Source organism: Anticarsia gemmatalis, chromosome Z (assembly GCF_050436995.1).
Source record: "Anticarsia gemmatalis isolate Benzon Research Colony breed Stoneville strain chromosome Z, ilAntGemm2 primary, whole genome shotgun sequence".
NCBI classification, from domain to species: Eukaryota; Metazoa; Arthropoda; class Insecta; order Lepidoptera; family Erebidae; genus Anticarsia; species Anticarsia gemmatalis.
The window spans coordinates 1,731,456-1,748,497 of NC_134776.1; the positions used below are offsets into that span (position 1 = coordinate 1,731,456).

General features: G+C 35.9%; 1 protein-coding gene across 2 annotated transcripts in view; it reads right to left on the reverse strand.

The window, feature by feature from the left end:
* LOC142986723 (uncharacterized) overlaps positions 1-17,042 on the reverse strand; it is a 175,758-nt gene that overhangs the window by 144,968 nt on the left and 13,748 nt on the right. For both annotated transcript variants that reach the window (XM_076135331.1, XM_076135332.1), the window contains exon 2: positions 7,353-7,392. In XM_076135331.1, the coding sequence (XP_075991446.1) occupies positions 7,353-7,392 (40 nt within the window). The remainder of the gene's footprint in view (positions 1-7,352; positions 7,393-17,042) is intronic.

Here is a 17,042-nt window from a genome sequence, read left to right on the forward strand (position 1 = left end):
CAACTACTGTTTTAAATAAGAACAGGGCGGCCGATGACACGTCAATCGTTCTACTCGAACACCTTCTCCAGTGCTCACCGTCGAGTGACTGCACAGGATTCCCAAAGTCTCAGCTATTTAACGCCATCATAACTAACTTATCGGCCCCGGTAAAACGATGACGTAGGACTGCCAGAACGGGAGCAAAGCTGAGGGAGCCACTCCTTCCAAACTAACTCATTTAAGAGACGGGAAGTTTGGAACCTCTGGGCGTGCACTTTCATCGACAAAAGCCCGAGCTCCCGGCGAACTGTTTTTATCTCGCCTAAAAGCTTAACGGATACATTTCAGGGGCCCATTTTTGGTCGCAAGTTCAGTTTTAAAACGATCCGCATCCGGGCCGCTTCAAGCCGGCCGTCGAAAAAGAATCAAATGCAATTTTCGTATCGCACCCGCTGCTACTGTTTCACGGAACAAATATTGATTTACACTTTGACGGAAAGTTGTTTCCGATCTCACTAGGAGTGCTTTGCCACACTTTCAATCGCAACGGCTTAGATATTTGTATTGGCATGACTTTTGTCTAGATTTAGTATATGCAAATGATACGAAAAATTAAATCAATTATTAATCTATATGCGATCATGAAAGCTCTGCTTAGCTTAACGTCAGATTCTATATCAAAAGATTTATTACATATTTATTTCTTCTTAATTTTACAAAACAAGAATGAGATCTTGCAATTCCTTAAAATAATTTATTTTTTCCTGTTACTTTCGTAATTAATTAATTAGCACGTTATTATTGTTTTATTTAAAACAAAGAACTCGTTTCAGGTGTTGAGTGATTGTGATATCGCGAAATAAAATATAATTGGTCTCTCACTTCAAACGGTCTTTATGTTCGATAATGTAAGCCGGTAAGCCGATTACAATAAGGTTTCATTATTAAAATCAATTGACCTGTTATGTAATTTTTGTTATTATTTATTACACGTTTTTAAGCGAAATATTTGGTGTAAACGATCCCTTTTTTCTTGATATGTGGAAAATGTTGTTTAAATAAATGAGACAAAGCCAGATTATGGTGGCTCTTGAGGTAAATATTAATTCTAATTTAATGTTTCGCATATTTGTTGCCGATATTTCCCATTTCATTTAGCTCATATAGAATAAACACAACTTAACAGAATAACTTTATTTTATTCGCCACATTCAAGCCCTAATATATTAAGAATGAAGTCAGAAATGCTAGAAGCGAACAACTTGTACAAGTATTATCAAAACTGACAATTGTGTACATTCTTATTGTTGCAAGACGTAGAAATCTTTTAGAAAAATACTCTTAATTTGTTGGTTTTATCCAGTTTTGAAGATAGCCATCTCTTGGCGCATTTCACAGCGGAAAATGCATTTCTTTCCCGAACAATCTCAGAAAAGATTTATAGCACTAATTAAAACAAGTTCCTAGCTTTGTTCCAACAATCTCAGCATTCAATCGACAAATTAAAAGAGTTTCTACAGTGCAATCGACACATTGCTACCATATTTTAATGGTGATATGGGACCACGGGAAATCTAAGAAAAAAGTATAAATTTCGATAAGGGTGAATAAGTACCCCAAATGAAATTAACTTTAGTATTGATCCTATATCATTACACCACAAACCACAGGAAGGTTGCTAACAGATATGTAGCAGTCATTACTTGAAAAAACTACAGAAAACCCCATACAGCCCGCTAAAACACTGTGAGAATAAAATACTCGCAAATCTTTTGTCACAAATTTTTCAAGCTCACGGTATCGCCTACTATTACTTCATCTCAATGTTTTTCCCTCTATAGAGGTCCAGACACATTACTGCACAACAACAGTCCCCAGCAATATAGGTTGAGGGGAAATTGCATAGCCGCGGTGAGGACGTCGCGTGGCTTCAATAATAAACCCTTATGTGACGTCACGCTAACATTCACTAGCCAGTACATGTCACTTGCATGTTAACATGCTCACTGCACTACCGCTGTAATATTCGTTGAATAACTTTAAAGTAACTAGGCCGGCAAATTGTAATTGATATGACATAAAAAACGGGATTTTCTTTTTTTTCTATGAGTTTGTTAGTAGTCCTGAGTTTGGTAATACGGAAAGTGGGTAGATCTCTGATACATAAGACTGAAAAACATTTTAAGAAGTGGTCTGTTCTTGTCTCTATCGATCCCTTCGGAAAACTGATTTTATGTATGTACGTGTTTTACTACTCCTCTCTTATTAACTAAGTCTGCAATTATACTAGCCGTCAATACGCGACATGGAAAAGTATTCGCTAAGCATATGACAGACCCTTTGAGAAGTTTTAAGACTGGTATCGTGACTTAAAACACAGAGAGGGACGGGTTTGGATCTTCAGTACCAAGCGTAGAGAGAAAAGGAACCGATTCCTACTTACTTCGATATCTACTTCTTTTTCATCATCCATTTTTTATCTTATAAGGATTTTGCACCCAATCAAAAAATACACAACACCATAGCATTAACAGTGTGACTCCCAATTCCATATACCATGATAAGCCTACACCATGTACATATTTCCTCTCAAATCGTTCAACGTCAATGTATGAGGAAAATGATTTCGGCCATGACACGTATCGTATAATGTGTGGTAATGTTCCGATGACTGCTGACGTCACTAAGTACAAAATTACTATTTATGTAACACCACTTAGTTTACCTTAGGGCCTAATGGCAATGTACGATACTTTGATAGGTTACTTTACAGTTGCCTTGTGTTTAATGGTTACTTACTGCGTTTTTACACCTAACTGAAGGCTTAGGGATTGAACTGCGTTGATATTTTTTTTGAATTTGGATGTACTGCTAGACAAGGGTCACCTCTTGTGACGAGGGAGGTTTTAGGCCATGAGTCCAAATCTAAGTAATTTAATCTACTTAATACGTTTTAGTTTGTTTATATTATTAGTAACTTTATTCTCTACAATCAGTTCTATCGAACATTGAGAGTTCGAGAGGTCCTGATCAGATTTTCATTTAAAATTTATCGATAGCTAGCAGGTTAGTAGCAAGAAATCGCGCCTGATTAATTCTCGCTAGCCTGATAGCTCTGCATAGGTTGCAATCTAATAATTTTGTAATATTACTCAATATTCATGACTTTATCACCGACACTCTTACTCATACAAAAGGCTAACAATTTACGGCCCTAACTACCGATCAGCAAGCGGTCGTTAGCACTAGCAGTGGCTGCTAGCTTCAGTAGCTACTCGTAACACCTAACAGTTTTCAAAGCCAGAACGTGATTAAAAACTGCACTCCGAGCAATTGCATCGGCTGCAACAAAAAAACGTTGGCGTTTCAAGTTAAAAGGAAGCTGCAGTTTATTGCAAACGCTTTCAACTATAACTGAGAGTTTTGTACACGTTTCTATTTTATTTGAAACGTGGAAAGAGCTGTTTCTTGTTTAGATTCTACGATACTTTCTTTATGAACTATCAATAGATCAAGTGTTGTATTATTTTGGAATGTACAATGTACATTTATCAAGAATATACATATTCGTATGCCTATAAACATGGACAGCCTAGGCAATGTGTATTCCCAAACTCTAATAAAAATATTTAGGTACGGTTTTAATGTTCTTCAAAAAGCTTAGTAACTCATAGCCGGTAAGCATACGAGATACATGAATTTACATAATATATGACGCAAAATAAGTTAATAATATCTATACTAATATATCTATACTATTATTAATTAATTAATTTTATAAAGCTGAAGAGTTTGTTTGTTTGTTTGTTTGTTTGTTTGTTTGTTTGAACGCGCTAATCTCAGGATCTACTGGTCCGATTTGAAAAATTCTTTCAGTGTTAGATAGCCCATTTATCGAGGAAGGTTATAGGCTATATAACATCACGCTACGGCTATTAGGAGCGGAGTAGCAACGAAAAATGTTACAAAAGCGGGGAAAATTATGTGACGCAAGCGAAGTTGCGCGGGTCAGCTAGTAAGGTATATGTAGCTACTTTAAACAACGTTAATAAGTTGATATTGTCTTTAGAAGACTATCATCGCCAGTACTCTTTAGGCATTTTTAAACGTTACTGAATGTTATTATAAACGATAACACAACGCTATCTCTAAAAGATTTTTATGGCGGCAATAAATTATCGTAATCCTTACTATAATTCACGATGTTTTGGTCTTATACATATCACAGCTTATAGGAGACTTAACCTTAACCAATATATACAAGGACCGAAGTTTAACATATTAATTTGCTAAGTTATAGTTTAAGCATTGCTTTAGTAAATATCTATAATGAAACTAGAAAGTACTACATCGTCCTTCTACGCCCTAAGTGTCACTATACCACAAAGTAATATTAAATGCATCGCATCTCACGTTCCAAAATTGTTCGCCACGTTGTGAGTACATGCACTTACTGATACAAAACTCAATAAGGGAGACAGAATCCATATCGCAAAGGGAGTCTTGAATAAAATTTCATACTTCTTCTTACCGTATGGTCAGTGGTCAACCTAGTGTCAAAATTGTTCAAGCCCGGAGACCTTTGACGCCGCTTAACGACTGTTACTTTAACTGACAACAACCGAGACCGACTTTTACGTGCGTTCCGAAGCACGAAGATTCAAATACCACTATACGGTCACCCATCTATGGAATGACCGCGCCAAGATTTGCTTAACCCACAGATCGTTTCCCGACCCGTGGACGCAACTGGCTATAGACGCCTTTCATATTTGCTACAAGAGCTTTATACAATTAGAAAAGCCAGTTAAGTATGGTGAGTGTCGATTTAGCGAGAAGTACTTGTAGTGAAAGGTCGAGTCATGCTAAACACTCATTCACTAGAAATAGAAACTTCAGGAATACACGTCATTGTAAGCACTGTGACGTCATGAAAAATATGAAACTGAACTTTTAAATGCTACAGTAACTCCGACGTCTATATGTGAAATTGGTAAGGCCGTGTAAGGAAGACAGATCGGTGAAGGAGTTCGTGGGAAACTTTGCCCAGCAATGGGACAGTACAAGTAATAGAAAATCGTAAAACTGTTACGCTTTTCACAGTCAAATTGCAGTCTCTATCATAGGAAACGATACTCTTACTTTTATAGTTCATTTACTTTAAATCAGGGTTGTCTGCGAGTACGGAATACCCATAAATATATTACGATATATAATATAGTGGCATCCACTGCAGCATTTGCCGCGCAATAGACTAACGAAGTGAAAGAGTGGAAAGCTACTTTTCATTATAAAGCGCACTAGAGAAATAGAGGGAAATATCATTTATCTGCGAGATACGTTCTTTAGCTAATACGCCGGGAACTGCCACTCGGCGACTTGAGAGGCTTAGAGGATTCTCGCTAAACGATTCAGAAAATAATACAACAATGAATTAAATCATTCTTTGAAAATGAACTTTATAGTTCAGAGTGCCACTTTAGTATGTTTATAAGTATGTTGTTACTACTAAACCTGTTGGCCTTTCATTATCATTTAGTACTTTCCTGAAACGTTTTAATTCTATAACATTTATAGGTACAATCCTTTTATAAATTTCTGTAAAAAGTACTGGAATTCATAACATTGTGAACTTTAATAGACAGTTAATAGGAATTCAAATAAACTATTGCTACGTATTTTATAGTCACTAATAACAGGAAAATGAATTCCATTCTAAAATTCAGTATAAATAACTAATAAAATATTTAAAGTGAACTATTAGCGAACATTCCAATCGTTTACTAAACATCGCTCCATTTAACTAATTCCAACAAATTAAAATTATCTGTAGAGTAAATCATTTTAAATTTAATAATGCGCTAATTAATTAACTAATGTTATGGACCTGAAAATATGAACTCAGAATTGATTTCACCTAGGTTTTAATTACTTCCGATTTACGCCGCAATGAGACGGAATTCTGCGCGAAAGCATACATTAGAGACAGTAACTTCTTTCTACAATTGCTAAAACAACCTACAAGCTAGTGTTGACTATTTTTTATTTTTTTGATAGAAATTCTGATTTGACGAAAGATAGCTTTTCCAACCACACAAGTAAAAACTACAAGCCTTGATTACAGTTATGACGTCAGAAACCAACAACAGTAAAATATTATTAAAAAATATTTTAAAACAAATATCGAGGCGCAGGCTTGTGTTTGACTTCAATTAATTGTATAATGGGATTTCTCGGATTTCAGCCTTCAGCGTTACCGTTGCATTAAAGTCTGTGTGAATAAACTTCGATATTTTTATTAAGGTTATATTTTCGATGAAGCTGTTAGTTTAATACATAATAGCTATCGTTTAACATATGATTACATATAATGAAGATAAAATGAATGTTCAAGAAGAATTTATTAATAAAATTCTGAGGTAAATATTGTTAAAAAGTATCTCGAATTTATTACAGGGGCTGTGATAAATTGTCTTTATTATGTACTAGCTGACCCGCGCAACTTTGCTTGCCTCACATAAGAGAGAATGGGTCAGAATTTTCCATGTTTTTGTAACACTTTTTACTGTTACCTACTCTGCTCCTATTGGTCGTAGCGTGATGATATAAAATATGCTTTTTTTTTCACGAAAAATATTCTCAAAATAATTATATCTCTAAGTTTAACGAAGTCGCGCTAAGGCATCTGCCATTAAAACAGTTGCCATGGCAACGGAATTTTGTTAATTCAATGTCATTATAATATTGATTTTTCGCGACTTCGTTGAATTTTCTGAATTTTCCCGGGAAATGCGTAGTTTTCCCGGGGTAAAAAGTAGCCTATGTCCTTTCTCGGGTATCAAAATATCTCCATACCAAATTTCATGCAAATTGGTTCAGTAGTTTAGACGTGATTGAGTAGCAGACAGACAGACAGACAGACAGACAGACAGACAGAGTAACTTTCGCATTTATAATATTAGTATGGATGTTTTCAGTCTTACGTATTGATAGTCCACTGCCGTTAACCAAAATTCAGGCTACTAGAGATCTTCCTAACCGACAATGCTATTCCTAGTTCTTTAATCAGCAGTCGCATACAACACCGTTTGAACCATTAAGACACCGCCATTTTCATGTTACTATACTTAAAGTTTCCACCATGAACACAGCAAGCGTTTCAATTTAATTCTGAAACTGGCAGGTTTGAAGCCTAACATCTGAAAAAGTACATCAAGCCAATTTGTTGCCAGAAGATTAAAAAACCACCTCTAGATATGTATTCGGTAACTTTACATGACTTCAAGACATGTTATTGATATCCTTTAGATAGTTTATCTGGTACTTAATCTATCGGCAACGAATTAGCTAGATATACTAGTGGTACTTACTGGAGTGTTCCTCAACGTCCGAGGACACGTCTGAGATTTTCTGTAACAGAAAGAATAATTGGTTAATCAGAGTCAATTTTGTTGATCAGAAAATTACATGCAACTTAATTAACCAGCAAGCTTAAAGACAAACATCAGTACCTCGATTCTCCAACACTATCGACTACCGACAACCGGCTAGCTATCGACATTTGACATTTAGAATGTACTGCCAAAATGTTTCCTACGACACCCGTCAGAGGCGCTGATCAGATTTTCATACAAAATTTCTCGATGACAGGTCGGTTGTCGGTAGTCGACAGTAGTACAAAATCGAGCTACAGTAACTCAATTCTCTATTACTATCGACTACCGACAACCGACCTGTCATCGAGAAATTTTGTATGAAAATCTGATCAGCGCCTCTAACGGGCATTGTAGGAAACATTTTGGCAGTACATTCTAAATGTCAAAATTCGATAGCTAGCCGGTTGTCGGTACTCGATAGTGGCAGAGAATCGAGGTACAGTAGCACCATTCTCTACCACTGTCGACTACCGGCAACCGGCTAGCTATCGAATTTTGACATTTAGCATGTACTGCCAAAATATTTCCTACGACGCCCGTCAGAGGCGCTGATCAGATTTTCATACAAAATTGTATCGAGCTACTGTAGCACCATTCTCTGCCACTATCGACTACCGACAAACGGCTAGCTATAGAAAAAAATTACACGAAAATCTTTTCACCGAAAATCTTTTCTACCGAACTCCGTAACAAATATTTTGACAGTACATTTTAAACGTCAAACTCTCGATACTCGACAGTACCGACTGTAGAGAAATGCGTTAAAGGACATGTGATACTAAATAAAAGCATTTAAAATATAATTAAAACTGGGGCACAGAATACCAAATGAAGTAAAAACGAAGTTCGCCTTAACAGCACGAACCACCTATCTTTTATCTATTCGCGCCTAAGATAGCTAACTACACGTTAAACTGTAGAGTGTACCTACAAACATAATGACAGAACGATTTACAACAATGTAAACGATTTAAGTAAACAATAGTACGAAATTTCAACACAACCGTTTTAACATAAGCGTGACACGAGTTGGAGCGTGTTAGCCGTCCAAGCTTGTTGGTCACGCGAGCGCCGCCGCGCGATGCTACTAGTTGTACCGACTTATACCAGCAAATTACTGTACTACAATATAGTTTTAATGTTTGTTGATAATAGCGCGCGGTTTCATTCAGTGTTAGTTATTTTTACGTAGCTATGCAATTTTGATAGAAAGGTTTCTGGCTAGACGTATTTTGTAGGTCTACTACAATGTAGCAAGCATGTAGTAAGTTATAGAAATGCATATGGTGGTAGATTTAAATTTTGCACAAAACAGGAACTAATATAATTTAACATGGATTTCTATATAAAAAACACAACTTTATGTATACGACTCAAACATAATTTCTTGATGGCATTAATTGGAAATATTTTGCATAAACTCTGGTATGAGTTATTAAATGACCAGTAACTAGAAGGGTAACGGGAGGATCTTAGATAACCGCTAGCATAACTAAAACAGCTCAAAAGAACAAATTCGCAAGCGCTCGATCATGCAAGCTAGTAACAAATAACTAAACCTAAAACAAAGTGTTCTTGGATCGGAAGTAATCCTCTATCGTAACAGACATGACGCTAAGACTAGCACGGAGCAGACATCGCTGTGCATTGCCGAGACAACGTTCAATAATGCGCTATTAATCGCACGAAAGCGGCAATGGAAAACTATTTTATATGTTAGCACGTATTGAGAATGTTAAGATTTTTAATAGAAAATACTTGATTGATATACCATCTTATAATGCATCGTAGTTTAAATTTTAAACTTCGGTCTAGCGTCATAGCTCTGCAGAAATGTATGACAATAAACTCGAGTCTATTGGTAAACCACGTTATGTAGTAAGAGGTATCTCCTCAGCACTTGTAGAAGGTATTATCAACCTATTTTTAAAGTAATATGAAACGTATGTTTTTAGTACTATAAAACGGTTATTATCAAAGCTCCATCTTTTATAGTGAAGTTATGACGCCAAAAGACAAACTCAAGCCTTCATGGCTTAACTGCCATATATATTAGCTTTTAAGTGCTTTCAAAATCACATTCAGTTGAAATAGCATTAAAGCGACCGTCTGCGATTTAGCTGCGAAGATTGCTGATTGTTTACCGAGCGGCGAGTGCAACTAGCTATGAACGCCTATATTTAAACAACTTGAATTATTTACGTCCAAACAAAACAATAATACACGTATTACATAAGCTATTATTGTACAATATACAAAGCATACGAGTGCAGTTATTTTGTTCGTAATTGCGAGACGAATGGACAATTTTTCCACTGAGTTCCCATACACAGATTATAACGAGCCGCGATATGAAATACACTTGATTATTTACGTTGTTATCGCTTTGAATGAAATCATGTCGTTTTGTTTACACTGTTGAGTGCGAAGCTCTGTTCGTATAGAAATGTCTAGGGGAATGTAGCAGATATCTAAATACTAGAGATAAAGTGTAGTCGTATCGCCATGTCAAAGTTTGTCTTTACAGACACAAGATGTCATCAATCTGTGGTCATGATTGTTTCAAATTGGGATTTAGTGTTTATACTTTTTAAAAGAAATTATGAGAACAAACTTGTTATCAAAGTACGTGGATGGCGACACTAATAAATAAGTAGATTTTTATAACTTTGTTAATTATGTTCATACACAAGAATTCAATATTAAAAATATATTAAATTTGGATTTCTGGGATACGCTATCTGAAACATTAACTGCTTTAAATACTTATGTTCCAGGACTCAGATTATAGAAACCATTTCTATCCATGATCACTCACAAATAGTTTCAAAATAGAAAGTGATAAAACACAGATTAACAAATCCTTTCTTAATGCACGTTTATACGTGTATAACTCCATTAAAAACTAGTACCTATATGTAATGTTTTTCAGCCAGTATATTGAGATGTTTATGAAAAATACCGCGTTATAATAGCGTGGCGTAATTCAAAGACCAATAATACAATAAGACCGGGTAAACAACAAAATAACAATGAGTGGCAGTGAAAAATCTTGCATAAATTAACGAGTACTTATGTCTTACTTCCTGAACATAATGGGCGCAGTAAAACAGCTATAAAATGTGTCAAAGCAATACGTTGACGATATTATATGTATATGACAGCACCATTTTAAACGATTATATGACTGGAAAAACAAGACTACGGCTGGAAAAGAAGATTTTCCGTGATTAAAAATAATATTTTGCAAAAATTTACAACCATACTGAATATAATCGTTTGAGAAGATATATTTATACAAAAGAGTTCATATTATCACCAACTATGACAATTAACGTTAAAACGTATAGTAGATCCATTGAAGTTCTTAAAATTAATCAATAAATTGTGTTTTAGTAATCAAAGCTATAAGAATATATTTGTTATTTCAATACATTACACTAACCATATAGCAGTTTAAGAATCCTCCTGTATCATTATTGAACAATTACATATTGTGCAAAAATATTCAGGAATTAGTAAATTGGTGACAAGTTCACAAAAAAGAGAAAAGTACTTTAATTCAGTTAATCTCGAGATACTACAATAGTGGTCCATGCACCTACATCCAGTTCAGTATATTATTCTCACAGCAGATGAAAATATCTTAACGCAAGCCTGTGACTCGGCAATTCGGCGCGATTTTAAAAATGTCGCACATTAAGAACTGTAAGATCGTGAGTTCTTCATAATGTGAAAGGTACACTTGAAAACGTAAAAAAGGTCAGGTGTACTTGCTAACAGCGAGCTTGTGTGGCGAAAACAAAGGTTTGAAAAGTAAGTACTTGTGTAATTTCTGACTGGTACATGACTGACGCTTTGAGCATGACGTGTAAAACGAGAGTACTGCTGCTAAGATGCCGCGAAAAAGAAGAAACTTATATCCAGAAAACTTCAAAAGTATGCGAGAATTATTTCGTCACACTGACTAATTAAGCGAATACCTAATCAATTAACAGCTGTATACAGCTACGCGGTCAAACAAACACTGGCCCGTTTGTAATATTTGAATAAAGAAGGTGACCGGTTTCTCAATACGTCACACGGCGCCTAACAAAAGCTTGTAGCACAGAAACTAGTCCATTATTCAAAACATATCAACGCCACATCAACACTATACCTACAGTCCTACACGTATTCATAGGTGGATACTATCGCTTTTGTACGGATGTCAATGACCCGCTCATAGAATAAAAGACTTCGCGAAAAACTGATTTCCTCGACCTTTGACCCCGAGCGACGCCGGCTAAATTTTCGCCGAACATTTTTCTTTTATTGACTTTCGTACAAGTCTGTCGTTCGCTCTACCGGGACTCGATTGATCGGACCCTAGGGATTTTATCATACGAGGGATGATTCTCTTCCTAATAACGTTTTTAGAACATGCTAATGAAGTTGGATTGATAATAACATTGCTCATAAGGTTTAAGGAAACTGCCTCTAACAGTTTCCTAAAACCTTATGAACTGTGTATAAGAAAATATGTAAAAAACATACAAAAAAACGAATAAATTGATTGATAAATAAAAAAGTTACTAGCTTTATTAGTTTTTACGGAGATATGTTTGTTTCCGACATAACGATTTTTTGTTGGGAACTATTATGACATTTACACGTGATGACGTCACGCAATGATAATGCTGAGTTTGCTTATTTATGAACAATATTAAAACAGTTATAACTTGGTTAGTTTTTAACGGATTTCGATTTATTTTTTTCCTTGAAGCATGATATTTACAATATCCCTGATTAATGATTTGAGCGCAAAAGTACTGACATATACTGCGTATTGTTTCCTTCGAATAGAAGAAGACTTCTGGGTAAAAGCTTAGTTTAAATGGACCCGTAGAGAAAAGCCTTAAACTTGGTTAGCTCAAGGCTGTAGTAGAGAAAACGTTTAGTTGTGTATGATCAGTGCAGGAGGCTAGACTAATGGGGCAATTAAGGCAATAACACACGTTTGACGCTCAGCGGCGTTTCACTTAGCTGCGGCACCCTGCCGACACGCTATTGACAACTTTTATCTTGTCGTTTAAAATAATACCCGAACGGAAAACCGAGTCTCGTGATCAAAAAATTTGCTCTTTTCATTTCGAATTGACTTGAAAATGTTTTTTAAAATGTTGTGCACGCATCAATCCAGAATTTGATCTACTTGTACTACAAATAGATAGGTAATAAGCTAAGGAGCTTAAGAAAGCCAAAGAATAAGGATTCTTTGGAATAGAGCTTAGCTTATGTACTTTTAGAGTCCTGACTCCATGTGGCATCTAAATAAGCCACTCATCAAAATAATTCACTGGTTTTCTTCGCACCAGGCAGGCCTTATCCTCCCAGTACTCATAATCTCTGATCAGCACATAAATATCGATACTTTTATCGCGGGAAGTATTTGGAAGGACACAGAACATTCCCACGCTGAACCCGACCATTTTACTTTGAATAAAATGCTTTTAAACGTTGCATTAATAGCAGTAATTTATATCTAGTTAGACTTGCCCAGAGACTGCTTGCATGAGAACTTTTAAACACCCCTATTTATACAAAACATATAATAATATAGTTAAACCCGCTTATAGTGGTAAAACTTTACGGAGTACTTTACATATAATTCGGATTTATTCCGACATTCTACATAGAAATTATAGGCAAGTTTGATAGTTTATTAATGAGTGTCAGATAACCTATCTGCCAAATAAAGTGACCGCAAATGTATGAAAACAACTATCCAAATTCCACCTGATAAGCTCTCTGGTAGATAGATGATAGATGTTACTGTAAAAGCCCGAACTGTGGTAAATCCTAAGATTTTCCGGTAAAACCTAAGATTTACCAACTCTCAATGGGAAAAGTCCGAACAAGCCAGAGTTAAAAAACTATATTACGATACATAAAAAAATCCTGCTTCATAACTATGTTTATAACTATTTCACGGTACAATTATATACTGTGACATAGTTATAAAGAAGGAGTTTTGGGCAAAGCGACATGGGTAGGTTAGGTTAGAAGGCTAAGGTGGGAGCGAGCGAAGCGAAGCTCCCACCTTAGCCTTCGTGGTTATTTTTTTTTAACCACCCAGAAGGAGGAGCCCCGCGAAGCGGGGCTCCGGCAACATCTCGACATCATCAAGTGAATATAGGTAAAAGTTCGAAATAAAATAATTATTCGGACTTTTACCATTGCGAGTTGGTAAATCTTAGGTTATACCGGAAAATCTTAGGATTTACCACAGTTCGGGCTTTTACAGTAGTAGTTTTAGTTGTGTATGATCAGTGCAGGAGGCTAGACTAATGGGGCAATTAAGGCAATAACACACGTTTGACGCTCAGCGGCGTTTCACTTAGCTGCGGCACCCTGCCGACACGCTATTGACAACTTTTATCTTGTCGTTTAAAATAATACCCGAACGGAAAACCGAGTCTCGTGATCAAAAAATTTGCTCTTTTCATTTCGAATTGACTTGAAAATGCTTTTTAAAATGTTGTGCACGCATCAATCCAGAATTTGATCTACTTGTACTACAAATAGATAGGTAATAAGCTAAGGAGCTTAAGAAAGCCAAAGAATAAGGATTCTTTGGAATAGAGCTTAGCTTATGTACTTTTAGAGTCCTGACTCCATGTGGCATCTAAATAAGCCACTCATCAAAATAATTCACTGGTTTTCTTCGCACCAGGCAGGCCTTATCCTCCCAGTACTCATAATCTCTGATCAGCACATAAATATCGATACTTTTATCGCGGGAAGTATTTGGAAGGACACAGAACATTCCCACGCTGAACCCGACCATTTTACTTTGAATAAAATGCTTTTAAACGTTGCATTAATAGCAGTAATTTATATCTAGTTAGACTTGCCCAGAGACTGCTTGCATGAGAACTTTTAAACACCCCTATTTATACAAAACATATAATAATATAGTTAAACCCGCTTATAGTGGTAAAACTTTACGGAGTACTTTACATATAATTCGGATTTATTCCGACATTCTACATAGAAATTATAGGCAAGTTTGATAGTTTATTAATGAGTGTCAGATAACCTATCTGCCAAATAAAGTGACCGCAAATGTATGAAAACAACTATCCAAATTCCACCTGATAAGCTCTCTGGTAGATAGATGATAGATGTTACTGTAAAAGCCCGAACTGTGGTAAATCCTAAGATTTTCCGGTAAAACCTAAGATTTACCAACTCTCAATGGGAAAAGTCCGAACAAGCCAGAGTTAAAAAACTATATTACGATACATAAAAAAATCCTGCTTCATAACTATGTTTATAACTATTTCACGGTACAATTATATACTGTGACATAGTTATAAAGAAGGAGTTTTGGGCAAAGCGACATGGGTAGGTTAGGTTAGAAGGCTAAGGTGGGAGCGAGCGAAGCGAAGCTCCCACCTTAGCCTTCGTGGTTATTTTTTTTTAACCACCCAGAAGGAGGAGCCCCGCGAAGCGGGGCTCCGGCAACATCTCGACATCATCAAGTGAATATAGGTAAAAGTTCGAAATAAAATAATTATTCGGACTTTTACCATTGCGAGTTGGTAAATCTTAGGTTATACCGGAAAATCCTAGAATTTACCACCGTTCGGGCTTTTACAGTAACATATATTTATTTTTATCTAGAAATGATGAAAATGGGCCTTATTTTTGTAATTGAAACCGTTAAAATATCTTTTCGGTGTAGTGTCTATGTTGTCCCAAACCAAAAAAGATCAATGCGATTTTTCAAATTTTATATGATTTTGGCTTTAGATTGTTTCGTTCTCAGTCACCATAGACTAGTTGCCCGACTAGTTGTACTGAGGGGGGTGTGACTTTAACCCCAACAGCGTCACTTAACATCATGAATTAACCTCACGATCATGAGGGTAGGTCACGTCATAGCGTCGCTTCATTAGTGACGTATCACATGCACTAGATTCCTACTGTTTCTTATAAATGTACCTTAGTTTTGAGTATATTTCATTAATAATGAGTACCTGATGGAATGAGTACCTCTTGTTCTACCCAAGACGTTTTTTACGAACTTATTCTACAAGTAAACAGCTGTGGATCATAAAAAACATAAAAAAAGAAAATAAAAAAATTGTGAAATCTTCGCCTAAGAATCGCTCTCAGTATCACCTAGCACTTAACTATCAAGATAGTTCTCGAGTCGGTGTAAATGAATTACAATAATTAAGAGCCAGCCTTTGTTGGCCTGTTTAAACAGTGTACTTTAGATCTAGGCCAACTGACCTGAAAAATAACTCAAGGAATATTATAATTACCCTTATCATGGTTTTACACGAAAGATTTCGTTTTTTACTTGCTACTACAATATGGATGGACTTACTGTTTACTAAATAATTTTAGTAAAATGATGTGTTTTTTCTTATGCAGTGTTAATATTACTTAATATCATACAACTAAGCCGTTCGAAATTGAAAGCTTCTGCTTAAGAAAAAAAAAAGAAGAAAGAAGCTCGCGTAAGAAAAAATCAACAAAAATAATATAGAATCCTAAGATTCTCTGTCCATTCTCGTAGTCATTAGGAACGAAAATATTTGAACTGATCGGCTAGAACGATTATTCTCATTTTGTAAATACACGGAGGGAATAGATATCTGAAGTAAACGCTGTCAACAACTACCACAGTAAGACAAGGTTCTTTAGCAGCTCGCACTAAGAACTAACCAATGTCGCAACCGGACCAATATGTGAATAACTTATTTGACACGTTTCTTGAAGACCACCTTTTGTCTTAACTGCTAGACTGAAACGTACTGTTTAATATGCTCTTCTATCTGCGGCTCTCCGTATCTGTCTAAGCCTTCTCTTCAAGGCGCTGTCACGTCATGTAAGATCTTGCTCTTTAATTAAGCACTGCTCTGGAACGGAGTTGGATCGTTTCGGAGAAATTAGCATTCCGGTAACACCTATATGATATGCGCGGAAGTTTCGACGAACACTAGCGCTGCCTTCCGTTTGCTTGGTAATTTCCTTGAGAGAATACGATATGCTCTCAAGATGAGAGAAGGTAAGTATAAAAACTATTGCACTGCAGTAAGTATCTAGCTAAAGACTCTATTGTATTTTTTCGCAATGATTTCAATATTAGAGTATCACTAGATCGGGCCAAATTCCCTTTAGCAAGGTGTGTGCCAGCTATTTCCTTATTGAAAAAAATATGCTTGTTCCCAAAAGGAAGGAAAACAAAGCCTGCCAAAATCCCATCCGTTAAGCTTAGCTGTTTTTACTCGGTGACAAAAATATACAATGCAGGTGATTAAAATTCTTCCTTATTAGAATTTCTGAGAAAACAAATTTTGTAGAGAATGTTCTTAACAGAGTAGCTACATTATGTGAGTATATGCCTATATACCCATATATATGTAAATAATATTAATACATATGGTTTACAAAACAATGATGTATTTAATCATTGAATGCTAAACTTCCTGCATATTTTCCTCCCATGAGACATTATGACCTAGACCGTGACGTCACAACAACTATGCCTACAGTTAAGGTGTACTATGATGCAAGATCTCGTAAGTCATGAACATGTCATAAGAATGACATGTTATGATATCACGC